General features: G+C 37.0%; 1 protein-coding gene across 4 annotated transcripts in view; it reads right to left on the bottom strand.

The window, feature by feature from the left end:
• The window catches only part of LOC131052605 (DNA mismatch repair protein PMS1), a 249,098-nt gene that overhangs the window by 160,216 nt on the left and 60,910 nt on the right, over positions 1-27,972 (bottom strand). For all 4 annotated transcript variants that reach the window (XM_057987197.2, XM_057987193.2, XM_057987199.2 and 1 more), the window contains one exon: positions 5,631-6,887. In XM_057987197.2, coding sequence (XP_057843180.2) covers positions 5,631-6,887 — 1,257 coding nt within the window. The remainder of the gene's footprint in view (positions 1-5,630; positions 6,888-27,972) is intronic.

The raw sequence follows: 27,972 nt of genomic DNA, 5'->3' as shown, positions 1-27,972 counted from the left end.
TCCAATATACCTTGTAAGAAAATGGTTGAGAGTCATTTGGCATTAAAGATCAAATCTTTTGACAAAGATTACAAATATATATTAGTTGAGTGTAAAAAGTTACAAAATCTTCACTTTGACTTGGCTGGATTGGCAGAAAGTGAAGTTGAGATTTACAAGACACTGAAACAGTAAGTTGAGACCAACCTGGTGACTTGTTACAAAAATGTAGTGCACATCAGTAAATACATATATAAATGAGGATCATGGTGCCAAGAAGCATATAGCTAGCAGCCAAACGACATAACTCCTCCATACCCCTACACCCCTTAACTACCCCCTACGCCCTACACCCAACCCCTTTGCTATTCCCTTATAACTCCCCATGTCCCAGCACCTCCCTTATCACCTTCCCCAAACTCTCTTTTCCTAACTCCTCCCACCGCAGCATTTAACTTACCCCGCATCCCTTATCCTACCACCTACCTACCCCGTCATTCATCAAACCTGCATATCTCTTCCACCTTACTAGCTTTGACTCCCTTCTATTACCGTGCCATTGTTTGGGCCCCACAAACCTTACGGAGGAGAACAAATAAATTTTTTAAGGCATTAACAATGCCACTTCACCAGGGAGACCATCAGCACTTCCTTAGATCATCGAAAGGCACGAACTTAGCTATATAAGCGAATTGCCTTTGCCCAACCAAATCAGTGAATCAAAAAAAAAAATAGACGATTTCCTTTGCCATGTGAGAAGTGCGACATAAGGATAAAGCACTGTCATTGACCAGCTAAACACGTAACTTAAGGAATTTCTTAAGGAATTTATTATTTCCTTTGATATATGAAAAGTGCGACATAAGAAATGGATCGTTTCCTTTGCTATGCTGGAGACACAAGAAACAATTGATAAGTATGCCAGCAAGGATAAGATAGGAGGCATTTCATTTAATATGACCGATAAACAGAATAAAGCATTCTAGTATGAAGTCGGCCTTAAGTCTTATTGCAAACATTAAATGAGTCGGCCTTGTGATCAGTTACCATGTCCATTCAATTGCCTATAAAGATATGTTTGATGATTGATCATTGCATTTGATCAAACCAAAATTGATTTTGCACAAGTCTTATTGCAGATCACAGCGATTCCTTCTATGCTACAGCGAAGTCATCCTTAGGCAAGGTGATTTGGATCAAAGACAAAGCAAATTCAGTAGAGCAATCTGAATTTCCACAGCAATTCATTTTTGAAGGGCACTTTGATTTAGACTAAGGCAAGGAATTCAGGGATCCTTGGTCAAAGGACATCCCGTCCTTGGTCGAAGGACATTTCGTCCCTGGACTAGGGACATCTACGCCACTGAATACATTGTCGTCCTTGAGCCAAGGACATTTCGTCCTTTGGCTAAGGACATTAAAGTTGAGATCATGAAATATTGGCTAAGGCATGGAAATTCAAGGACATTACATCCTTGGTCAAAGGACATTTTGTCCCTGGTCAAAAGATAAGTCCGTCCTAGGCAATGACAGGGTCCGTCCTAAGCAATGACAAGTCCATCCTAGGCAATGACAGGGTCTGTCTTGAGCAATGATAATCAATGATCTAAGGATTAGCACCTCCTTTGCTATATGAAATCAATGCAAATCAGACCTGTCACAGACCTGAAATTTATCAAATCAGGCATATTAAAGTCAGAAATCAGACACAAATCAGGCCTGAGACAACAAAATCAGACTCAAGTTGATGAAGAATTAAGTGAAAAGGAGAGAAATCAGATGTTTACATGATCAGAAAACTCATTTCCAGACAATCGAGAATGAAATCAGAACTTAATAACATCTAATTTTCTGGAAAAAGGGGTAAACTTATGTATTTATAATCAATTCCCAGTCATGATTAAGATGTTTTCATTGTCTTTCAGGTCTGATACAAGCAATCAACATGAGGAATAATGGAAAAGTGACATCAAGGCAAACGGTAGCAATCAACATCAAGCATTCAAGGATGAAAATTTACACAATCTTGAGTTTCCTTCGAAAATCCAAGAATCATTGCCAGTATAGCCAGACAGAAGCTCCAAAAGGATGGAAGTGATCAAGATAGGAGATAATTTCAGAAGAGTTGAACAAAGCTAGAAGATCAACATGAGCAAAGTCATTATCACATCAAGACCTTGGAAATGTTGAGTATCAAGAGATATGCCTCATTCATTCACACAACCTGTGATGAGTTACAAAGATCGAGCAAGCTAAGGTGGCACCTAGTCATCAATTATCCAATCATATCTAATTAAGCTAAGGCATCCAGATTCAATGTACCTGACTCATCTACAAAGAAGATAATTACCACATGGGCACAGAGTTCGATGCACCTACCATCATCATCTATTGGTTGAATTTTCAAAGGAGGACATGTGTCCCATCAATTGTAAATTTTATCATTGGTCAAGCATTAAATGCTTTGCAATAGGGTTTTATTGTAAAATCTTGGCCATTGATTGTGAATCAATCTAAGCCATTCAATTGTAATGAGAGCACTATATAAGGCTCCACTTCTTCATTTGTAAAAGATAATAGTGCTAGTCGATAGTTAGTAGCTTAGTAGCAGATAGCAAATAGAGTAAAGTAGGAAAAGAAGGCAAAGATTATTGCCAAGACATTGTTGTAAGAAACATGTAAACTTCATTGAAGATATGGTGAATTCTATATGTTGATTCAACAATTTGCATGGTCTCCACTTCTCATTTAATTTTCATGTTATATAAATGAATAAAAGACTTTGTGTATGATCAATGGTGAAATTCTTATATCCATACTACTAACACCATGCCAATGGTAAAGTGACCTGCATTGTCAACTAAATCCATCTTAGCCAAAACTTAACTTCAATTATCGTTTCTTCATTGATATGCATCAACTTGATGGTGTCCATGCTTGTGGTGCTGATTTGAAATTCATAAAGCTATCCTTAGAAGATCGCACTAGCCTTGTGGAGATGTTCACTGCATATCGAAGCAAGACTCTGTTGGGTTTCACCAAAGATTGTCCATTGCTCTTACATTCCTAGGACTAGATCTCTCTCAACCCTTATCCTTTTTTCTTTCTTTTTTCAAATCAAGTTAATTGCACATTCCAACAACATTCAAAGCATTCAAGCATTCAATGTAAGTCCACCCTGTGTCTCCATTAATACCACATCACATAAAACTGAGTCTATCAAAAAGCACGTCAAGACCTGACATTCAAGAACCTTGGAATCGTCCCACTTGATCACAAAGCTTAGCATTTGAGAGTCTTTGTTCAAGAGAGGATAGAATGCTTAGTATTTTATTCTATGTTGCATGGTGCGTAAAAACACCATCAATAGGGACCAAGGAGCTAATTAGAGCTGGCGAGGAGGCTTCCCTACGAAAAAGTGGAAAATTGTTGTGCTCTCATCCTGATATTGATATTTGTAGTTGCTCCAGTGCAGCTGACGTGGCACATGAATCCCACGTGGGATTGGTAGGTGAAGATCACTGTGTTGGTCTGTTTGAATACAGGAAGCATGCTGTCTTTTGTAGGACCATATCTTGTCTTTTACAGATTGGTTTCACTGTATCAAGCAAGCTCTCTTTTGTTAGTTTCCTCCCCAAGCATTTCAACAATGGTGTCCTGCCTGTTCCTGACTTGATGGAAACTGTGTCCAACAATGTTGAGGCATTCTTGTTGCTAAATGATGCACTTTTCCATAAGTAATTGGTTTCCCTTTTGCCAATTGCTATGGGAAAGTAGCATGGCAATGCACTGCTGAAGCAAAGGTATATCAGCACCTTCTTTTTCTATTTTTACAGCCAGACCTGCTAGAGTGCTAATTAATATTAGCAAGTGAAATTACCAGAGAAGATGAGTGATGAGAGGATCGCTTTGGCAGAGTAGTATTAAAATTAGACCGGGCTGGTCAAGCTGTGGTGAGGCTAGGCCTCAAAGAGGTTTCAGCTGCAGACAGGCAGTTCTTGGTGGGGTGTCAAAAGCCATTCCAATGGATTGTTCCTTTAAACTATTATTTTGTGAACTTGGGTCAGTCAAAAAACAAATCAGCAGGAGTAAGAACTTTCTTGACTTAGCATTTTGAAAGATGAATGAAACAGAATAAGGAGAAAAGGAAATACAACCTAGCTTTTTGAACAGCAGAGAAGCTTACTTGTTGTTTGACTCTGAATCTTGAACCATCAGCTCCTTGCCTTTTGAGGCCTGTTACTCTTCAACAGAAATTGGAGTGGTTGTGAGTTGCTCATAGTGCTGATCTGCAGATTTATTTTTTCTTTCTTAGGCTTTTTCTTGTAGCTTTGGAGAGGTTTATTTGGAGACACAAGACATGGGGATTCACGGTACTCAATATTCCCTATATAACCCTGAAGAGGATGTGATGGCTCTCCCTAGTTTGAAGTATCGTTTAAATTTGTGTGCACATTTTCGAAAGGTTAGAAAATGTAGTTTCTGACAATTTTTGACCAGTTATAACAGATGAATTGAGATCTATGGTGACCCCAAAACAATTATTATGAAATCATTAAATTGAGACAATAGGATCTATCAACATTCTCTGCATACAGATTAAATGCATGAGGGATTGCATGAAAGATTAAATAATAAAGAAAGGAAACCATCATATTAAGAAAAACAGATAAAGACAGCATGTCCAGCACAACAGTGAGGCTTGATAAAAATCATTTTTATGTTCCAACTGTGACCTCACCTATTGTTACTGCCAAAAATTAGATAAAAAGTTGATGAGAAAGCTGAAGCATAAGAAACACAGTGCTAGTGCGACACTCTATTGCCATTCAGATAGCTGGTAAGAGACCAAGCATAAAACACTCAAAAGATCAATATTTCACGGAAATATCTTATAAAAGATATTTTGACAGACACCATAATAACATCCAGTTCAACCAAGTAGAAACTACACCCCAAGGTCCAACAAAACAACATGGTCTGAGTGAACATAAAGTTAAAAGTACTCAATACAGAAAGCTCCAATATTAAGATTGAAGGTGATTTATGCAAGTGCATTTGTTTGACTGACATCCATGTGCCATTCCAAGAAATTGCCAATTTTGATGTGAACAGAGGTAAACATTTTTAAGGCACAAATCATTGTTTTGAGACCCTATAACACGTGAGCTAAATATTAAGGTAATATTCATGCTTTAATAAATGATTGTTGAAATGGTGAAAAGAAAATAAATAAATGTGTAAATGATGAAACAACAATATATAAATGCGGAAGTGGCGAAACAGCAGGAATACAAATATTTAGAAATGATAAAAAGGCAATTGTGTATATATCTATCCCTAAAAAGAACATTGCAACAATTATGAGCACATAATCCTTCACCAAAAGAAGGCGATCTCAAAAGATGTAACAATGGTTGAATTAAAATAGATCAAAACTCCTATTATGAAGTTTGCATATGTCGTCTGATGTAAATAATTTCAGAATTCAATGTGCTTTGTAAACGATTCAATAATCACAGGTAACAAAAAGGCAATTAACGGATATTCATGTTAACAACCAGATCCCCGTGTTAAAAGACAAGACACATCCAAACCATAGACTGGGTACACACCAGATGAAAATTGGCTGACCAACTATAAATTATTACCTGTGGACTTCCTCTTTGGTATTTGGCTTGTTCATTGCAACATTGAACAGGAGTTAAATTTTCACTCAAATCCTGTATTGCTGGACAGTCATTTTCATCTTCAGTTTTTGAGGTCAAATTGTGTATTGAAGAATCACCCCTTTCTAAACAAAAGCCCAGCCTAGAACCTTTGATATTTTGTTTTTTTATGCATTTAGAATTTTCATCAGCACAAAACATCCATTTCTTCAGCACTGGTTCTTCACTCAGTAGAGATCCTTTTTCATGCTGCCTCTTATTTGGTGTTACAAAGCCAGTGAGCTTCGACTGCACCCGCCTTGAATGGGAAACCAATCCCAAATCTTTCAATCCCCCCTTTGCTGTCTTTGCCAATGAAGACATTGAAGAGCTTTCCAATTCACTTAAAGAAGAATGGGTCACTTTTGTGAGTTCAGAAGGAGTACCACACTTGAATGCTGTGAAATCAACAAGTGGTGTGCTTGTTTTAGGTTCGCATGTATCAGATATTGGTTCAGTCAATGCATCGTCAACTTTTTGATTCTCAGAATTGTCCTCCTGAATCACAGCTTCTTTGGGTTCTTGAAACAGATCTTCAGTATGAGAATTCAGCCTACTGTCATCCAAAACCAAAACTTTACTATTTCCATTTTCAATCACATCATAATTATCTGGGAAAGAGGGTTCCTGCTTATCCGAATTACAAGGTGACACCGATGAAATGACAGTCTCCATCACCTGTGAGCTGATTTCAACATTATTTATAGAATAAGTATATTTATTAGGAGAATAAATCTTTTCTAACGACTCTCTGAGAGCAGACATAATAGAACCTTCATCATGAAGAAAAATCTTCCTCTTGTCAGGAGTTACATTAACATCATATGTTGTAGTAGGAAGGATGAAATTCAAGACAGCCATGGGATATTGCTGAGAATTATAAGATTTATAAAGCTCATTTAGAAGCTTTGTCACTTTAGGCATGTCCACAGGACGACCATTGACATAGAAGAATTGCCTATCACCTGAAGCCCTTCCACTTCCAGATCCAGGCTTAGATACAAATCCTTCAATATAGCATCCATCTGACATACAAAAATCCAAGGCTGTCAAGCACGCAAGTGTCTTGGTGCCAAAGACTGTTATTATATTGTCCTTGACAGAACCACTTCCTTGTGTTCTCAGAACCACAATCTTGGGATTCCGGCCTGACACATTACTGCAAACTAATCGAACTCCTTTTGCAATGAGAGCATACGCCTGGAAGAAAAACACGTCACCATTTGCATTAGACAACATATAGATAAACTTATATTGAAAATTACTCAAATTGTTTGTGAACTTGAAAAAGTTGGTATAAGCCACCACCAAAGAAAGTATAATCCATATTACACAGTTATGAACCTTGATCAAATTTAATGTCTATGATACCTCATCGATCCCTATCTTGTACGCACATAATTATAAGGGATTTGTCAAATAAATATAACAAATGACAGATCTGACCAAATGATAGCCACTACTCAAATTTACAAAATCTTTTGAAATATAATCAACATAGAATATCACAAAGTTCAATAAAGATTCATCAAAAGATGAGCAATCACTAGAATGTCAGGCCTAGATCACATATACCCTCCTCATAAAAATTAATAAAGTTTTTAATATTTTGGTTCATATTGAAGATTCTACTTACATCTAGTGAACTATATGTGGAAAACATTTACTTTTACTCTTTTACAATAAAATCCTTCCCTGTAACAAAATTAAGATACTTGTCGAAGTGGATTGGTGTCTTATATAATAAAAATCTTTGTGCAAAACATCAAACGGTTGGCTGATCAAAGTGCACAACAAAAACATAGAAAGCATAAACAACAAATACAAAAAATGGAATATATGATTTTCTTCATTAATTATTAAGAAATCTCATACAAAGTATACTTGGCAGAATACATAGACAAGCCAAAATATTTATTGTTCTAAAGTTTTCCTTTGCAGTTGCTCTTTGCTCTTCAGTGTTTTTGTTCCCTTATCTTAGCTATTGGTACCTATTTCTTGACCACTGTTGCAAATATGCCTTTCAGCTTGTCATTGACCGGTTGTATACAGTATGTTCAAGTTGTCCATAGATTGTGTATATATGTTCCAAGTGTTGTGCGGATGATCAAATAGTGTTTCAAATGGTAAATAATGTTTGTATGATGAATTTCCGGAATTCATGTGAATTATGTTTGGTTCAGTTGGCATCAGAAGATGTATACAAATGGAATTCATATAGTTCAGGTTGATGCGGAAGAATGTATCATGTTCTTGTCTTGCCAATGAGTAAAGAGTGTTTCGGATCATTAGATCATTCTCCTAGATTATCTTAACTTCTATTTTTGTGGTTCGCTCATATTGTTCTGATCCGGAATAAGAATTTGTGTAAGACAGATTGGCTTGTACCGTTTTGGGCCTGTGTAATTGAGTATGGTGTGTATAGAATTCTTTTTGGAAGGTGAGCCAACATGGTATAGGTCCTTACACAATTTTGTGCATTCCACATTTGGTGTATCGATCATTTTGGACCGATAGTAATATACATGTTACATCTACTTGTGGCCGACCTTATGAAGAATTTTGTTGATCCAGACGGTATATAACGAGCAGTTCAGTTGGGTTATGGATATAGAATGGTGTGCAAAGAAGTGTATGTGACTATGAGTTGATCTGTGGTCCAAGTTTGTGCAAAATAGAGATCCGAAAGTATTATTGTGACAAATGAGCTTTAATCTGTGAACTGTTATCAGCATATTGACAAATGCCAGTTTCCTATACAGATCAATCTTCTACTTCTATTGTATCTGGATAATTGTTATGTATCTTGCCCTGAAGAAGTGATCTTCATTTGTGCAAGTTCTTTATTTGTATCTTGCTCTAAGGCAGTCCGCCTTGGTCTGCAAGTCCGGAGTAGTGAGCTCCCTAGCCTATGGCCTACACTTTGTAAAACAGTTAATATATATATTGTGAGTTAGAGTCTCGCCATGGTTTTTCCCAATTTAGGTTTTCCACATAAAAATCTTGTGTTCTCGTGTGGATGTTCTTGCTGCTTTGATTATTTACTTTCATGATTAGATGCATGTTACAAATTATGAGTTTGATCTGTTCAAGTTTTAATATATGCTGATTCACCCCCCCTCCCCTCTCAATATCTGGTAGTGTTCAACAACCACTTGTTTTCATGGTCACTGTTGTTTTGTATCTTTTATCTCTGTTCTTCCCCTTGGTGGAGCTTTAAACTCTCTATTGTATACTGCTGTTCTCTTGAGTCCCATTGACCTACTTTTAGTCATTTGTGGAAATTAATATAATTTCTTTCTTTCTTTCTGAAAAACAAATAAAAAATAAAAAACTCAGCATAACTAGACTTTTGAACTTTCTAGCAAACACTCTTGCCAAAAACACTCGCTTCTTTGCAAGCTTTCCTCTTCTATTGACTTCTTCACTCTCCTATCTATTCCTTGGACTTCACATATTATCTTTCAGTTCTTGACTGTAACTAGATGGAAGAAGAACTAACCAGTTAAGATAAAATGGTCCATTACAAGATCTCAAGCATTGGTTAAAACAAAAGCTACATACAACTATAGACAAAAGAAATAAGATATATTTCTGATTTGACATTATGAAATGTGTGCAAGCATTAACATGCAACGTGGCATGCCTCTTTGACTCAAAATTGACTTACAAACCTTGATATTCTTTTTTCACTCAAAATTTAGACTTGTCTTTCCTCCACCACTGTAATATTCTAGAAAATAGTTGAAGACGGACCCTTCCTTCTCCACCCAACTTTCATAGAATACAAAAAGGGAAGACCATCCCTTTTCCTACAAAGTCTAATTCAAACAGGGGTGTAAGAAGGGACCGTGTAATGTTCCCACTTTGAAATAGGATTTAATAATAAATAATAATAATAAAATTAAAATACAAAAGAATAAAAATAAGATTTAAATTAGAATATAAAATTAAATATAATTAATATTTAACTAAATTAATGAATGGTCAAAAGACATGAAATGAAAAGTTGTCACTCCCTTGAACATGAGATATAAAAGAGAGAAGAGAACCTCATTTGAGAGGGGAGGAGGAGAAGGAAGCATGTGAATCAAGGAAAAGTCAATGGAAGAAGGAAGGAATGGGAAGTAAATAAGAAGTGACTCTTCCAAAGGAGGGCAGAAATTATGAAAGGCTGTAACTCTTTCAAGGGGTGCTGATTGTGAAAGGTTGTGACTCTTTTGAAGAGTGGTGATTGTGAAAGGTTCTGACTCTTTTGAAGATCAGGTATGTTGAAGGGGTGTGACTTCTCCCTCACGATGGAAGATATAAAAGGGAAGAAGGTTCATTTGAGGAAGGGATCCAATGGAGATCAGTTTGGAGATAATACATTATTCTCAAAGGCAGCAATGAAAAGTGGTGACTCAATTATCATGAAAGATTTGAAGATCATTATAGCAGACTTAAGAGCAGATATAGCAGACTTGTGAGCAGAATTTAAGGATTATGGCAGTAATCAAACCAGAATTACAACTGCATCAGCAAATGCAGTCATATCTACAGCAAGGCAATCTATTATAATCTATTAGATTACTTTAGAAATATGCTTGAATCTGAATATCCATACGCTTATCAATCATGTGGAATGAAGGGAGTGCAAGGAGGGAAACGGTGAAAGATTCCTCACTAGGTATGGTGCCTCGTATAGGTTGTTAAGGACCACGAGACCACCTCATGACGATGGTTAAGGACCATTGGTTAAGGACCAAATGAGGCCAAGGAGGATAAGGTCTTGACGTTGGGCCTGGGGTTGAGGTTCAAGGTCACCCTATTGCAGCTCCCCTACTATCTCCACATTGATCAATTGTTAAAGTGGATCAATCATAAGACGTGAGAGGATTACAAGTAGAGGAACGGTGTTGGGGTCATCTTCTAGGTACGCCACCTCATGGTATATGACCGGGGAGCCTCATGGGGCCAAAGGGTTACAAAGGGTACTGCCTTTGGGCTCAAAGGATGGACTTCCAAGACACCCTACTATGAATACTCCTCGTGTTCTCGATCATGGTAAATGAATGCATTAAAAAAGTTCAATCTTGGGAAGTAGGATAGAAGTGGCAAAATTAAGGGGAACAGTTATAGGACACCTCACTAGGTACTCCACCTCATATGTATGGCACGGGCCACATTGTTGCAGTTTTTGTCATTGATGTCAAAGGATGTTTGTCTTGTTAAGTTCTTTCAAAATTCTGTGATCAAAATAGAAGAGATGGAGATATGATCTGAAAGTTGTATTTTATCTGCTATAGCGTGTTTTGAAGATACACAACACTTATTAATTTCGGTGTGTCCATCCTCCTCAATGTAAGCATGCTATATAAGTGGATGACGGGTTACGTAGTGAAGAGATATGTCTTCCCACGTGGGAAGACACATCTCTTCCCTACGTACCTCTCACCACAGTATATAAACTAGTCACCATTTACTTACCCGATCGGAAGGAGTGCGACTTGTTTGAGAATCGCTTTACCACCCGATACCATGAACGGTGTAAAAATATATATATATATATCAGGAGCATGAAATAGTATGACCGACGTTACAAAATTTAACACTCCCTCTTAACTAGGGAGGACACATTTCATGTTAGAGAAAACATCACAATTCATCCATTGATTGTGAAGAGAGGAGATATCACATCATAGTGAAATTCAGAGATATGGTTCAACAATGAATATCAAGTCTCATGATACTCACCATAACTCATAGTTATCAAGTAAGGTATGTGCACTGGCATCAAGTCACATGATGCCTACCATACTGATAATGATTTCATGGCATGTCCACAAATATTATGTTCATAATATTCACCATGAAGATCTCTATCATAATTATGGTTTATTTAATGATATCAACCAACAGATATCTACCATAATGTCTCAGAGATATATATACTATCATGACATGTCCACAGATATCAAGTCACATGATATCCATCAAGATAGTTAAATTGATAATTGTAAAATCGTCACCTTACAATATCAATTTGAAACAAGTGTTCATTATTAAAAAGTCGTCACCCTTCAATAATGTTCACAGAAGGCCCATGCAGTCATGGAGTCACACACATGACAAATAAAAGAGTTTACACACTAAACATCTTTAAATATATTAGTATATCAAAATAAATGAGACTCTATCTCAAAATTAAATAACATTTTCAACCATGCCAAGTTTATCTCTAAAGTGTTCAATCTTGATCTTGGAGAGAGGCTTGGTAAGAATGTCTGCAATTTGATCACCTGTACCAATATAATTCAGTCGGATCACATTCCTTTCCACCATATCTCGAACATAGTGATAAGGAATCTCAATGTGTTTAGACCTGTCATGAAATACTGGATTCATTGAAAGCTTGACGCAACTTCGATTGTCACAGTAGATGACAGTAGGATTTAAGGGCTGACCAAACAGTCCTACAAGCAGTTTCCGAAGCCATATTGCTTCTCTTGCTCCCATGGAGGCTGCAATGTATTCAGCTTCTGTAGAACTCTGAGCAACTGAAGACTGTTTTCTACATATCCATGAGATCATTCCTGATCCTAAACTGAAGCAACATCCTGATGTGCTTTTCCTGTCAACTACACTTCCAGCCCTATCAAAATCAGTGAATCCATGTAGGTCAAGGTTCTCGTGTTTATACTTCAGACCAAAACCAATAGTTTCTCGAAGATATCTCAGAATATGTTTTGCAGCAACAAGATGTATTTCCCTAGGTTCACACATGAACTGACTTAGTGCATTAATAGCATAACATATATCAGGTCTTGTGTTTACCAAATACATCAGAGATCCAATAATCTGTCTGTAGAGGGTAGGCTCTGCAAACTCTGATTCTGCAGCTGCTTCCTTTAGTTTGTGCAGATTTGTCTCCATAGGTGTGGTCATGGATCTACAATCTATCATTCCAAATCTCTTGAGTATATCAATGGTGTATTTTCCTTGAAATGAAATACATTTTAAGCTACTGATTATTGATCAATCTTTTGTCAGCTACTAAGTTATGTGCTCAAGCTAGTTGAATGTGTGGTTGAACTGCCTAGTTGTCTCTTGAGAACTAGCTTAAGCTGCCTAGTTGTCTCTTAAGCTGCTTGAGCTACTAGTTGCTTGGTTTAGCTACTTGCTAGCTTGGTTGAGCTACTTTCTTACTTGGTTGAGCTGCTTGCTTACTTGATTAAGCTACTTGGTTGTCTATTTGAGTTGGTTGACTATCTGCTTAAGCTGCCTACGTGTCTACTTCCTTGCCATGTCATCAATTGATTTTTCAAAAGTTACGACTTTCACGGAATTTCAAATACGGTGGCTAAATTAGCATTCACTATTTTTATACAAAGTTTTCGATTGGTTTCAGAATGATGTGCTCGGCAATTTCAACTGAAACATACTTCATCAAGTTCCTTTTCTATATTTGTGCGGTGGTTTTGTTCCTTTCCCATTACATTTTGAGTAAATCTTGAGCCATGTTTTATATCGTGTCTGAGCATTCTTCAAGATTCTTTCTGAGTGCTCTTTATTCACAGACTTCTATTGACTGAAGATGTGCCATCGGGTAGCAGGCTCATTTCTTTTAGACATGGCGGCTATTATTAGTTCAAGGTCTTCGTAAAAGTTATTGTGAAGCCTATTTTGGGGGTATGAAGCTTTAATCATGGAGTTTGCAGGCCTACAAGTAGCATTTTCAAAAGAGGTTTCCATTGAGCCTTTTGAAGTGTGACTGTGTAGATAGGCACGATATATAGTGTGTGAGGTGTAATGAAGGTTTGTGTGGTATATATGTGTGTGCATAGGAGAAGCAAAATTTAGATATTAAAAATCTGTGCATGCATATCAGATGAAATGAAGAGCGATTTAAATACAGACGTGTGCCTTGAAGAAGTAAATCCAAGCAAATCTAATATAGCTGTGAAGTGCAACACAGTCATGTTATATTCTACAGGTGGGGAGTCAAACAAGCATGAGAAGAGGTGATAGAGTTGCATCAAAAAGTAAGACTATCTTGGGTAGTCTATTGCTCAGCATAGGTGTGTGATTTTCAGAACAAGAAAAAGTCTATCCTACAGCGGGTTGATATGAAATACGTGATCGTAGAGTGGAGTTTGTTTTTGAAGTGTGACGGTTGCTTTAATCCCTTCTATTGTGTATGGCCTCTATTATTGGCGTGAGATATGGGTGTTTGTTTGGCAGCGAATCCTAATGTAATTGGATCATGCTTGATGATTTGTGTGAAAGGATAGGTTAGGCATGATTAATCTTTGAACAATTTTATATAGTCTTGGTGGTGTTTGGTTTGACAGAATCAAAAATCGATATTACTGATTTATTGCATTAATAGTTGCTGCTGGGTATTCTTCTGAATCCTTGGAATTGTCATTGGAAGGCAGTCAACAAGCTACAGCAGTGTATGTGCAGAAATAAAAGGTTTCAAGATCATTTGTCCAAGTTTGTCTAAGATTCAAATGCATTTTCAAAGTCTGTGAATTGGTGCTCAATTTGAGGTTGGTGCCTTAGAGAATCGAAGTTGGTGCTTCAAGAAGAGTTGGTGCTCATTTGTAATCTGGGTTGGTGCCCAATTTCAGTTAATTAAATTCTTTTGTGTGCCGTGGTTTTTTACCCGAAAGGGTTTTCTACAAGAAATTTTGGAGTTTGAGTTTTGCTATTTGCTATTCTATGTTTTATGTTGTTCCATTTAAAATACCGATTCACACCCCCCCCCCCTCCTCCTCTTGGTATTTTCTGTGTGCTCTTCACACATGAGACCAAGGGAGGGATAAGGTCCGCCCTTGGGCCTAGGGTAGAGGATCTCTAAGGCACCCTATCAAGACACCCTATCTTAGCTTTTCTATCGTTGAGCCTTCTCAAACTGATTTAAGCAATCTTGTGATTAGATCTATAATTCTATTATATGTTTGATGATTTCTAATTAAAAGATCAATTTTATGAATTATGAATGTAAGTGATTCCTAACTTGATTGCAGAATCTCAATCAAAGTTGAAGGTATCTCTAACCCTACTATGTTTCTAATTAAAAATTGTAATCTAGGCAAAATTTTGGATATTTATAATTTGGGGACATTACAGACCGTCGTCTCTTGTTCAGCCAAATAACTTTAGTAGAGTATGCCTACTGGTTGCCTGCAAGATATATTTTAACTTATATCAAGTTGCATATTTGAGACGTCGATTTGTGAGTTGATGAGACAAGGGATGTCCCCTCTTCATCATAGCTTCCACGTCAACAATAGACATGAGAAAGGCTGGTCAGCTCTTCTCCCTCTACTAACTTACCTACATAGATAAGTTGTCAAATCCGTCACGGGTACAAGAATGGGTATGTATGGTACGCCGGTACGACATATTTTTGTTGGGGGATGAGGTATATGTTTTTTGTATGGACGTACCCAAAATGTATATGCAACCTAAAAACACAATCAAGTTTAGAACAACATATACCACACATGCTAAACAAAACCACATATTACAATTATTAATTTAAAATAAAAAATCAAATTTTGTATTATTTAATAATTATTAATAATAAATATTATATATAATTATACTTTATAATATTAATATAGTATATTCTATTTATGCATCAAAAAAAAAATAGTATATTCTGTTTACTTTTACTATTTTAATTTAATCATATAAATAAAATATTAAAAATAAATTCTAAATTTTTTGGATTTCAAAAATTATATATATTCATATATATCATTATTCTTTAATGTAATAATATATTCATACATTTTTTGGGTTTTTTGTAAGTGTTTATGGATGAAGTATATTATGCTTATTGTCTTTACTCTGGTAGTATGTATTTATCTTGTGTGAACTGATGGCATTTATGACTGGAAACATGTTTCAGTTCGTTCCAAGCTTTTAATCAGATGCTCTCTTATTTTCTCTCTATTTATATATATATATATGGGTTCTCAAAAGTAAAATCTCTTATCTATATGTATAAAGATATCTGTCTAGTTCCGTTTAAGCAGTCTTTAGCCTTTTTGAATGATGATGGATGTTTCAGTAAGGTGGTTGTCTTCTACTTCATCTTTAAGCATCTATGTCGATTATGTGAGCATCTTTCTGTAATTCGGCTCCGGGTTTTCTCCTCCTTCCTCCTCTCTTGCGCAGGATGTTTGTCTATGTTTGAAAGGTGGAAACCATCTTGATTTCTCTTTGCAGTAAACTGGAGAGAAATGATCTAACTTTGATAAGATTTGGTCTTGGTCCTTTTCGAATGACTATTTCCCAATATAATGCTATGATAATGCTAGTCTATTCTTAACATTACTTATAGTCTCTGAGGATGTTGTAGATTAATTATGAAGGTTTGGCACCATCAGTTGTGTGGTTTTTCAGGCTAACATCTCTTGGAGTGATTGATGTAGGATAAGTCTGAAGGTTTTATGCAGGTCTGGTTACGATTAGCCTTGTAGGGCCTTCCCCTTGAGGGCTCTGGAGCTCGATTATGCATTCAGGGAGTCTCTTGACTTTGCTTTCTCATTTAAGCTTTGTAGAGCATTTCCTGACACTGATCTTGGTCGTAAGATCTTTTGCAGATTAGGAGATCATTCTGAAACCTGCTTCCGAGAAACTAGATCCAGGCAATAAAGGGTTTTGCAGACATCAGTTTTTAGGAATAAGCAGTTCTTTCAGAACTTCAAAATTTTAGAATGATTTCTCTCTGTCACATAGCTCAACCTATTGGGATTTTCCCAAGGACTATTGTATCTTGTTCTCATTCTTGTTAAGTGTATCATTAGATTTTGATCCTCTAAGGGATCTGGGCGAGACCAGAGGTTTTCTTCCTCCATTCTTTCCTACCGGTGCCCACACTGAATGGAGTCTGTAATCATTTTCTATAATTAATAAAAAATTTAGGCTTCGGCCTTTTACCGATCAAAAAATAATAATAATATATTCATACATTTAATTTTATTTATATTAAATATAGTCTGCTATATAAATTTGTATTTACTATTTAGTTTTATCATAGTATTTATTCATACTCTTTTAATTTAATAAATTATATAAATAATAATATATGTTTTAGAAAAATTATATATTTTAAAAATACATTGTAGAAGACCTACTCATTCAAACATATTTGCCCTATCCCAACATAAGAATGAAGGAAATGAAGATTCATAATTCAAATTGAAAATTAAAAAACTAATCAAGCATAGTCTAGGTTTAATCTACAAATAATGGCTAGGTTTGTATGAAAACTAAAAAATCCTCTTTGCCCGTGTTCACTCCTGTTCGTGCTCGTAGTAAAAGACGAAAAAATGAAATTTAGTCTTACTACAAGCTAAGTATGCTTATAATAATTCAGTAAACAGAACTACAAATAAAACACCATTTGAGAATTTATGTGGAAGAAATACAAAGAATGTTCTAGAACTAAGAGATTTCACTACAAACCACATAAAGAGTGCTATAATTAAAGATTATACAAATTTTATGAGAAATTGATACCAGGAAGTAAAACTTCAATTAGACAAAATGAACCACAAGTACAAAGAACATGTTGATTTGAAGAGCAGATATAAAGCATATGAAATAGTAGATGAAGTGAAGGTCTATTTGAGAAAGGAAAGATTTCCCCAAGGGACATATAATAAGAAAAAAATGAAGAAATTTGGTTCTTGTAAAATTGTTAAGGAATATGATTCAGGAAATGCATATGAGGTGGAATTAGTGAAAGATCTTGGCATATCACCAATGTTTAACATTGTTAATTTGTATAAATACCACAAAGGAGAATCAAAAGATCGCATAATAGAGATTGATTGGAGTAAACATGTATGTAAGCAGAAAGCAAAAGAAATTAAAGAGATACATGATAGCAAAGTAGGAAGAACCAAGCAAAATAGAAAACAAAAAAGAATATTTGGCAAAATGAAAGGATAAGCCAATTGACGATTCTATATGGATGTCTAGAACTTAGGTTGACCAACTTGGTTAATGGTTACCCTCTCAAATCCTTGAACAAAAGTGAGAAACCTAATTTTAAATTACCTAGGGTGTGATGTAGAAGAATCCAAGGTGTAATACCAATCTTGCATCAACCAAAAATATTTTCTTATAACACTTCGTTTGTTTTGCAATTATTTGTCAACATTCCTAAAATCTTTTACAATCATGTTTATCAAGTCTCACTCATAGTTCTAGGACTCTACGAGTCCAGAGGCAGATTGGCTCTGCAAAGTCCAGAAGGTTCTAGACTCAGACTCAACCAAGTCTGTCCGAGTTTGATAAGACTTGTTGAGTCTGCCAAACACAATAGACTCGCCAAGTCCCAAGGGTCAAACTCTTCTACGCCCAGCTTACAAAAAAAGCAAAAAAAAAAAAAAAGTTTAGTGTTTTCACTTGACCAAAAGATCATTATATTTGCCTCCCTACCCTAAAAGCTCATTTTTATTGTTTGCAAACACAAGGAGAGAAAAAGATGCATTTGAGCAAAAAAATTGAGGCATTGAAGAGCAGACAAGCAGATTGATTGAAGAGGAGATAGTGATTGCTGATTGTTTGTGCAAGTTAGTAGCTTGCATTCATGCATTTAAAGGAGTTAAAGAAGGATTTTGAGGAGGCCTCTACAAATTTTAAGGTACATTTCTTCAATTTTGGAGCAAATTTGAAGAGTTAAGTTACATTTTTTTGTTGTCTTTTGATTTATTTATTTTTATTGGTAAATGGCAGAGCCAAAGGATTATATTAAAATTAATAACATTTACATAATGTAGAGTGAATTTTAAAAAGCAAAAACTGGGCTTGTAACCCCGAATGTTCAGACTCTTCCATTAAAGAAGAATCTCTCAGTTTAGACGAGCTCTAAAAGGCTGACTCCCAGCCATCTAAATATATAAAACTTATAACGGAGTAGCAAAGACTTTAAAGTTCATAAAATGCTGCTAATTTAATTACAGATAAGCAGAAAGCAAAAAAACCATATCTGCACTGCTTGAAATTCATTCAGCCCTAAGCTAAAACCTCCACTGGAGCACAACCCCTGCCCCTTGGACAACCGTGGCCCCTGCTCTGCATTGAGAGGCGCCCTCGACCTCGGCCCCTCGAACTCACAATTCGACGGCCATCAGCAGCTCTCCCATTCCGTTCAACCTCTGGGATAAGTCCATTCAAATGGGCAAACTCAAGGAGTTCATCTTCCTTGTCTGCATTGTTCGGTTCATCCCCCAATAACCTCCATTCTAAGAATCTGACCGCCATTCCCGTGAATGCCCTGTGATGCCCTAAAGCAAGGCCATTTAAATCCAAAAGGAAAGGATAGTAGTTGATTGTCTCTCCTGGAACCGAGAATAAAATGAGGTCTCCCGGGCGAGGCATTCCCGTGCCAATTATGGCTCGATTTAGAGCAGTTGCCAATCCCCCCAAAACATTTTGATCAAATAATCTTGTGGCTAACGCCCACACCTTATCCTTTGAAACCTAAACATCTAGAAGAGAAGCAACAAATCTTGAAGAGATATTAGAGTTATCCCGCGAATACTCTGTTCTGCTCAAATGTCCATAGCCAAGAATTAACTTGACCGCCAAGATTACTGTAGGCTCTGAAACACTGAGAAGTCTTTTTAGCCTTAGGTCCATAATCTCGCAAAAGGAGACTTGACGACAATTGCAGTTGAGAGAAATGGGGGTATCTGCCCCAAAGCAATAAATCGGCTTAGAATGTTTTCTTATGATAAAACCGAATGGAGCTTCCACCATTGTTTACCAAACCCCAAAGGACACTGCTCTACAATTGAATCTCAAAAACCTTCAACCTTCGAAGCCAACAGAATGACAGAACAAAGAAAAGGCTTAGTTTTTCATTCCTAAAAAATCTCCCAACATTCTCGCACCTTCCTAGGTTCATTAATGTGAAATGCTTGGAGTTGATGAGCCCAAAGGAAAGGTGGCGGAGAATAAAGTTTCCAACTCTAAGGTATTAATTAGCCGGTCCTTGGCACATTGCCAGCACGACAGAGGCCGCCTCCACCAATATTTACGGTGTACTTTCCCTCTATTCCTGAGGATTTGTCAGATTTGATGACCTCATCAAGCTTTTTGATCCTTGTATTTGGAGCGCTTAGAAAAAAATTAATGAATTTTAACGTCCACTCCATAATCCAACTCAAAAAAGACGTGGCATTTCTTTGACCTAAAAAGCGCCAAATCAGCTTCCTAGTGGTGATCACGATAATGCAAGAGAAAGGGCCCACACTACTTCAATAAGTTGATTTCTTGATTTCTTTACATATTTGATTTTTTTAATTTCATATTTCCATTTTATTGTACATTTGTCTTGGTTTTGTTTGATTGTTTCATTTTATGTTGATGGAAAAAATAAGAAACCCTAGTTTTGTTTTTTCTTTATTTTATTTATTTTTAACTTATTAGAATGTGTAGATGCTGATTTTTTTCATTCATAGTATATTGTAGCATAATGTCTCAGCCTACTGGTCGTGGTAGTGATGCCCCAAAGGCAAACTCAATTAGAAAGGATAAGGCTTAGAAACATGCCATCCCCAGATCAAAAAACGGAGAAGTAACATGTTTTCATTGAAAATGAAATATAGTGGGGGAGGTATTAATTGACTGAAATATCACATTGCACAAATAGAACGCCATGATGCCAAACCATGCAAAGTAGCACCCACTGAGGCTACACATGAAGTGCAAGCTCAATCAAAGGAATTTGAAAAGAAAAAAGAATTAAAAAGGAAGAAAATGGAAGAAATGACAAACATTGGTGGAGAGGCTTCTTCAAATCCTCGGCCTCCATTTCTTGAATCTAGAAGTAGTGGTAGTATGAGTGTGAGCATTGGGCCTCAAATTCGTAAAAATAAATCCACATTAGATTCACTTTTTGTTCCACACACGACTCTGGGTGCCCAACCATTGCTTGAGAGCATGAATTGAAATAAGAAGCATGACGCTGCAAAAAATGCAATTGGAGATTTTTGGTTCTACAATACCGTTCCATTTCATGCAGCGAGGTATTCATTATTATTTTGATTTCTATGTCTTGATTTTTTTGCTTTTATGAAATTAAGAGTATGCCACATTGATTATTTTAATTTTTAAAGTTACAAGTAAAAATTAATAGTTAATAGTAAATACTTATTCTATTTATTTAATTTGTTTTAGGTCTCCTTATTGGCAAATTATGGTAGATGCCATTATTGTTTGTGGTCCGAGGTTCAAAGCCCCTAATGATGAGGAGATAAAAGGTCCTATTTTGGTCAAAACGTGGCTGATGTCAAAGCCACAATTGCTGAGCAGAGTGACTTATGGAGGAGGAAGGGTGCACCATCATGACTGATGGTTAGACTGATAGAAGAAATAGAACACTGCTGAATTTTCTGGTCTCCTCATCAAGTAATTGTACTTTGTATTTTGTGAAGTATATTGATTTAGTGATTAAGTTTTTTTTTTTTTATTTTACTAAATCGCTTTTATTTCTTTCTTAGGTGCCACAGTGTTTTTAAAGTCAATTCATGCTTCAAGAAAAATGAAAAATGTTGAGTATCTCTGTGGGGCGTTGGAGGAAGTGTTGGAGGAGGTGGGTGAGGAGAATATGGTACAAATAGTGACAAATAATGCAGCAAATTATGTTTTTGCAGGTAAACTTCTTATGGAGAGGTACCCACCTTGTTTTGGACCTCTTGTGCCGCTAATTGCCTTGACCTCATATTGGAGGATCTTGGCAAAATTCCCTGGATTAAAACATGTGTAGAGAACGCAAGGAATATTTGTAAATACATATATAATCATACATGGGTCCTCAACCTTATGAGGAATCCCACAAATAAAAAAGTTGCCTCGTCCAAGAATTGCCTGATTTGCAACAAATTTTATCACATTGCAATCCTTGCTTCAGTCCAAGGCCAGTTTGAAATGCATGTTTGTAAGTGAGGAGTGGATCACACCATCATATGCAAAGACCACTGCAAGGATTGAGACGGCTGATCAAGTTTTTGATGAGCATAGCTTTTGGCAACCCACCAAGGCCATTGTGCAGGTAATTTTCCATTATATTTTTGTTCTCATTTCCACTTCATTTCCTTATTTTTGTTCACATTTGTTTATGTAAAACTTAAAGATTAATGGGCTAATTTGTGTGGGCATGGATATGCTGAAGGAGGCCATTAGAGCTATTTATTCAGGATATTAGGCTAAGTACGGTCCAATATGGGAGGTCATTGATCGACAATGGCACAATCTACTTCACAGGCCTATACATGTAGCTGCCTAGTATCTTAATCCGGCATTCCAATTTCACCCAGATTTCAAGGCCAATGACGAGGTGTGGAGTGTGCTCTACGAAGTTGTAGAGTGAATGTCACATGATTCATCAGTTGGAGCACACATAGTCCATGAGATAGAGATGCTTAGGAATGCACAAGGAGACTTCTTTTCACGAGAAATATGCAAGCAAAACCGAACAGAAATGATGCCAAGTAAAAATCTATTCAAGGCATAGTTTAAAATTTAAATCTTAAACTTTTCTATCTATGATTCTATTACCATTATCATAAACTTGAAGTTATAGAATAGAAATGATTTTTTATTTTTCTCGTTTTAGATGCATGGTGAGAGATGTTTGGTAATAAGGTGTCAGATCTACAGAGGATTGCAGTTCGTATCTTGAGCCACCCATGTAGTGCTTCATAATGTGAGCGCAATTGGAGCATGTTCGAGCATATTCACTCCAAAAAAGCACAACAGGTTGGTAGTGCATCTTGTGTATGTTCATTATAACCTTCGCCTCCGTCACAGACAAATCTTGGGCGCTGACACATCTCCTATCACTTTAGAGGAGGTTGATCCACAAATAGAGAGTGTGATGTCCCCATCCGATCCATAAAGACCAAACAAACAAACAATGTGTTGTAAGAAAGCTCCTTGTATTATCTTTATATTATAATGAAGTACAAACATTGACAAGATTTAGATGACAAATGAAAAGGAGTAACAAAGGCAATGGTGAAATAAAATTGTAATTCATTTATATTAACAATAGAGGAAAAATTAATAAAGACTAATTTCTTAAGTCTTAAAGTAATTAAGCTTTATGGACAATGATACATGAGGAAGTTGTCTTCAAGATGGCAATTATATATAGCAACCAATGTGATGTAGGAGCATCCCCAGTCGATGAGCAATCTTGCATCATCCAGAAATATTTCCTTTCAGTTTTGTTCTTGTTTTGTTCTTTGTGCAGTTTTTTGTGTTTTTACCAGTTGGTACCGGTAGTTGTTTGTTCTTCGTGGCAGATCTTATTTTCAGTTTCCAGGCCGGTTCTTGTGCTTAATTCCAGATATTCAATTCATTTGGGTTCTTTTCCAGTGAGTTATCGCTTTTGGTTGACTGTTTCTGGGTTCCAGGATAGTTTTTGTGCTTACTGGTTGGTTTTCCTTCATTACCAGCGCGATTCTTGGTGTGTGGATCTATCTTGGGTCTTGTTCGATGTTCTTTGGCATGTGGTCGACCTTCCTGCTGAACCGCACTTCGTGGTTGTTATTTTCCGCAAAAATTTCTTAATTCTTAGGGCCAACCTATTTACACGTTTTATTTTCCTGCACTGGTAAATGCAATCTTATGAGGTCGACCCGAATATCTTCCGATGGGTATAATTATGTTATTATGGCCTGCATGTAACCGATTAATTACCAAATGTTCTTTGATGATTATATGATGATTGCCGGATGATTGTCAGAAGTTCTAAGGCAATAATATAATTTGTTTATGCTATCTTGTTATGTTTTCTTGCTGCTTTCGTTGTGTTACTCTCGATGCATAAGCCGGTTGATTCTCTTTGAGGGTTTTACCGGTTATGGCTGCGTCAAGTGGTATCAAAGTTGGTTATGGACTGGCTGGTGGAAGAATTGTTTGCGAACATTGAGGCATTCCTTTGGGTTGACAGATCACCGATTGGAGGCAGGCTGTGCGTGTGTTCAATAGATTGCCGAGGGGAGGCAATTGAAACCGGCAATCAGATCGCCGACTTGAGGCAGTTCACCAGAGTGGAAGAGGTGATGCCGCCAAGAAGGACAAACCTCCGAAGCATAGAGCAGATGATGGAAGACTTCAAGAATGAAGTGAGGAATGAAATCCGAAACACTTTGGTTGGTTTGCGAAGAAACCCTGATTCTGAGGATGAATATGAGGAAGACGGTGAAGAGCTTGAGGAAGCTGAAGGACCGGAAGATGAAAGAAAGGAAAGATTCCTAAGAGCAGTGGCGCAAGTGAGTAAGGTTCATAAAGTTGAAGTTTCCAACTTTTCCGGAACACTCAACCCGGAGGATCTAATCGATTGGATCGGAGAGTTGAAGGATTACTTTGAGTTTGAGGATGTTAAGAACCCGCAGAGAGTCCAGTTGGCACAAACTAAGTTGAAAGGGCATGTTGCCTTATGGTGGAAGGAATTGCAGAAAGACAGAGTAGAGAATGGTGAATTGAAGATCACCCGGTGGAGACAGATGGTTGCGAGATTGAAGACCAAGTTCATACCGGGAGACTATGAATTGGAATTGTTCAAGAAGTTGGAGAACCTGAAACAGAGAAACATGACTGTGAAGGAATATACTGAGGAATTTTACAAGGTGGTGATTAGATCTGGACATACAGAGATGGACAGGGAAAAGGTGGCAAGGTACATCAATGGACTTGCTTTTAACATTCAAGATGAGATGAGTATGTTGAAGGTTTCCACAGTTGAAAAAGCTTACTAGTATGCTTTGAAGGCTGAGGAGAAGATGAGGAGAAGACAACCGAATAGACGGAAGGAGAAATTCAAAGGTCGGATGAGTGACAGTATGAAGAAACCGGTTGAGGAAGATGAATCAAAACCTAAGTGGAGTAAAGAAATGAAGCAAAAGACACAAAGGAAAGGTAGCAGCAATACCGGTAGAGAGTTTCCTGGCAAATGTTACAAGTGTGGAGAAACTGGACATAGATTCTATGAAGGTAAGCAGGGAATAGCAAGAAGTTGTGTGGCAAATGAGGAACCGGAAAGTGAAGGTACCGGATCTGATTGCGCACCGGAGCAAGGAGAATCCCTGATGTTCAAAAGAAAGGATACCGGATCTACTCAAAGGAAGAGTCTTTTCCGGATTGTGTAAATCAGGTGGTAAGTGTTGCAAGGTTATTGTAGATAGTGGGAATGCTGACAATTTGGTATCTAAGGAGATGGTTGTGAAGCTTGGATTGAAGAGGCTTGAGCATCCTTGTCCTTACGAGGTAAGTTGGTTGCAAGATGATCAAAAGATAGAGATAAAGGAGCAATGTTTGGTGAATTGACATTGGGCCTTTTAGAGATGAGGTTTTGTGTGATGTTGTATCTATGAGTGCTTGTCATGTCTTATTGGGAAAACCTTGGCAATATGATAGAGTTATTTATGACTGTAGAAGAAACCTAGTCACTATTGAGAAGGATGGGCAGAAGTTCACATTGATTTCTTTGAAGGAGAAAGAGGAGGTGAAGAATCTGGGTCTTGAGAAAAGTTGCAGTACTCAGAAACCGATGGCAGAGGTTATATCGGAAGGATTGAAGAAAGATCTGATGGCAAAGGTTATATCGGAAGGATTGAAGGAATATCTGATAGAACCAGTTGCAGAAGTTATACCGGAGGGTGACATGGGTTTGCAAAAGCAGAGATGTAAATATCGTGAAAATATCGTGAAAATCGCGATTTATCGCGAGTCATTTGGCTAAAAGATTTAATCGCCGTTTTAATCGCATGCGATTTATTCGCCAAAAATCGCGATTTTTAATCGTAAAAAATCGCGATTAAATCCTGGAAACTCGGCATAAACCAAAAAGCGTTTAAAAAAAAAGCACGCAAACCCTAAAAGGTAAAAAGGGTCGCGTGAAATGATGAGAAAAGGGTTTTATTTTTGCTGACGAAAACGCGCGACTGCGGCTCGACTTCCGGCTCCGCGACTTCCCTCCTCCCCAACGGCTCGACTTCTTTGAACGATATAACGTATGTAAATATAGACCGGGGGTTCAGCTGTTAGCAGGATCCGATCCAATGTTAGCAGGCCCTTCTCTATGTTAGGCCAATGAAGGGGAGTTCACGGGTGGGTAACCGGTTGAACGAACAACTAGAATAAGGCAGCTTCGAATTCCTTCCGGTTAGCACCAAGCTCCACCGACCATATATGCCTTACCCACCAGAAGAGCAGATAAAACTTTCATCCTTCAAGAAAGCCTTACAGTCGCGACTTCCAGGTTTGGATTTCCCATTGTGAAGTTGAACAATTCAGCAATCAACAAATATTACGATATATATATTTTGCTCACCATTTAGCTATATTTACAGAATTTTAAAAAAAATGATATATCTATTATCTGTTATCATTAATAATTATCATATATTAGTTTGCAATCAATTAAAATGAAAAATAGGTAATTTGTGAAGTGTGAAGAGCAGTCTCTGAATATAAAATCTAGAATGATATATAATAATAAAATTATAAATTATCAGTATGATAAAACAGTAAAGTTGTAAACACTAAACACAATCAAGGTTTTGAACTTTTGATTGTGTTTATTGTTTACTGTTTTATTATTTTATATTATAAAATAATAAAACAGTAAACAGTAAACACAATCAAAAGTTCAAAACCTTGTAAACAATATATTATAATTTATTAATTAGTAATTAGTAATTAGAATTTAGAATTACACAACTCCTATTTCACATAAGCTTCGATTTATATTACATGATTTACTGTAAACTTTGAGTTTGTGATTTAAAATTTTATATTACACAACAGTAAACCTTGTAAATCATGCAATAGAACTAAACCAAGGATCCAAGGATAAAGGTGAACTGTGAAAATGCAAGAAATTAAGAATACTGAATAATTGTCTTTTGAAGATGTTGTAAATTTGTAATTGTTGTTAAAAACAAACTAAAACAGATTGTTTGCCAGTTTCTTCTCAATAACTGTATATTTCAGAATGTCTGTAATGTGTAGAACCTAGACTTTTCATGCCATTCCAATATCAGCTAAAGAAAGACCAGCATTTTTTCTTAATAGCATATATTGATCCATGTTTGGTCTCTTTTGCTAGGTTTCTTTCGAATTTTTATAAAAGACAATGGCTTCTACAATTAGAGGTGGTGGTAGAAAGAGGGATCCTATGTGGAAACATGGCACACCAGGTGCAGTGGCAGGAGAGGTTATTTGTAACCATTGCAGGAAAACTATGACCGGTGGAATATACCGACTCAAAATTCACCTTGCACAGATCAGTGGACAAAATATTACGGTATGTGACAATTGTCCTGAAGAGGTTCAAAGGGAGGCAAAAGCAAAACTTTCAGAATTTGAGCAAAAGAAAGTAGAAAAAAAGAGGACAGCAGAGGCAATGACAGCCCCAGAGAGGAATATTAGTTCTACAGAGTCAGAAAATTTTGGGGTGGGCAGCAATACATCTGGTTTTTTCATTCCTCGTAACACTCCTGGTGCACAACCTGGATTGTTAGGTACTTCATGGAATAAGGAAGTGCATCAGCAGACAAGAGCGGCAGTGGCTAGATTTTGGATTTACAACAATATTCCGTTTAGTATTATTGAGAGTCCATATTGGGAGCAAATGGTCAGTGGATTGACCATTTCTGGTAAGGGGTTCAAGTCCCCAAGTTGTTATGAGTTGAGTGGGCCATTATTGCAGGATGAGGTCCAAAACACACATCAGCTGGTGGAACAACAAAGGAGGAATTGGGAAAGGAATGGCTGCACCATTTTATCTGATGGGTGGACGGATAGTAGGAATAGGACACTCATAAACTTTCTAGTTGCTTCAGGGGGACAGGTGGTATTTTTAAAATCGATTGATGCCTCAGATCAAGTGAAGAATGCAGAGACCTTGTGCAACATGTTGGATGAGGTGGTGACCGAAGTGGGAGTGCAGAATGTTGTTCAGGTTGTGACCGATAATGCAGCTGCATATGTGGCAGCGGGTAAACTTCTACAGGCTAGGCATCCGTCATTATTTTGGAGCCCTTGTGCTGCTCATTGCCTTGATTTACTCCTCGAGGACATAGGGAAACTTAGTTGGGTGAAGAATGTGGTTGAAGATGGAAGGGAAATCACAAAGTACATCTACAACCACACATGGGTCTTGGAGCTTATGAGACAACACACTGATGGTAAGGATCTTGTGCGTTCAGGAGTCACACGTTTTGCCCCGAATTTCCTCAACTTACAGAGCATATTACGTGCA

This window comes from Cryptomeria japonica, chromosome 10 (assembly GCF_030272615.1).
Source record: "Cryptomeria japonica chromosome 10, Sugi_1.0, whole genome shotgun sequence".
Lineage (NCBI taxonomy): Eukaryota > Viridiplantae > Streptophyta > Pinopsida > Cupressales > Cupressaceae > Cryptomeria > Cryptomeria japonica.
The sequence above is the reverse complement of the archived record's forward strand: the minus strand, read 5'-3'. Positions and strand labels throughout refer to the sequence as shown.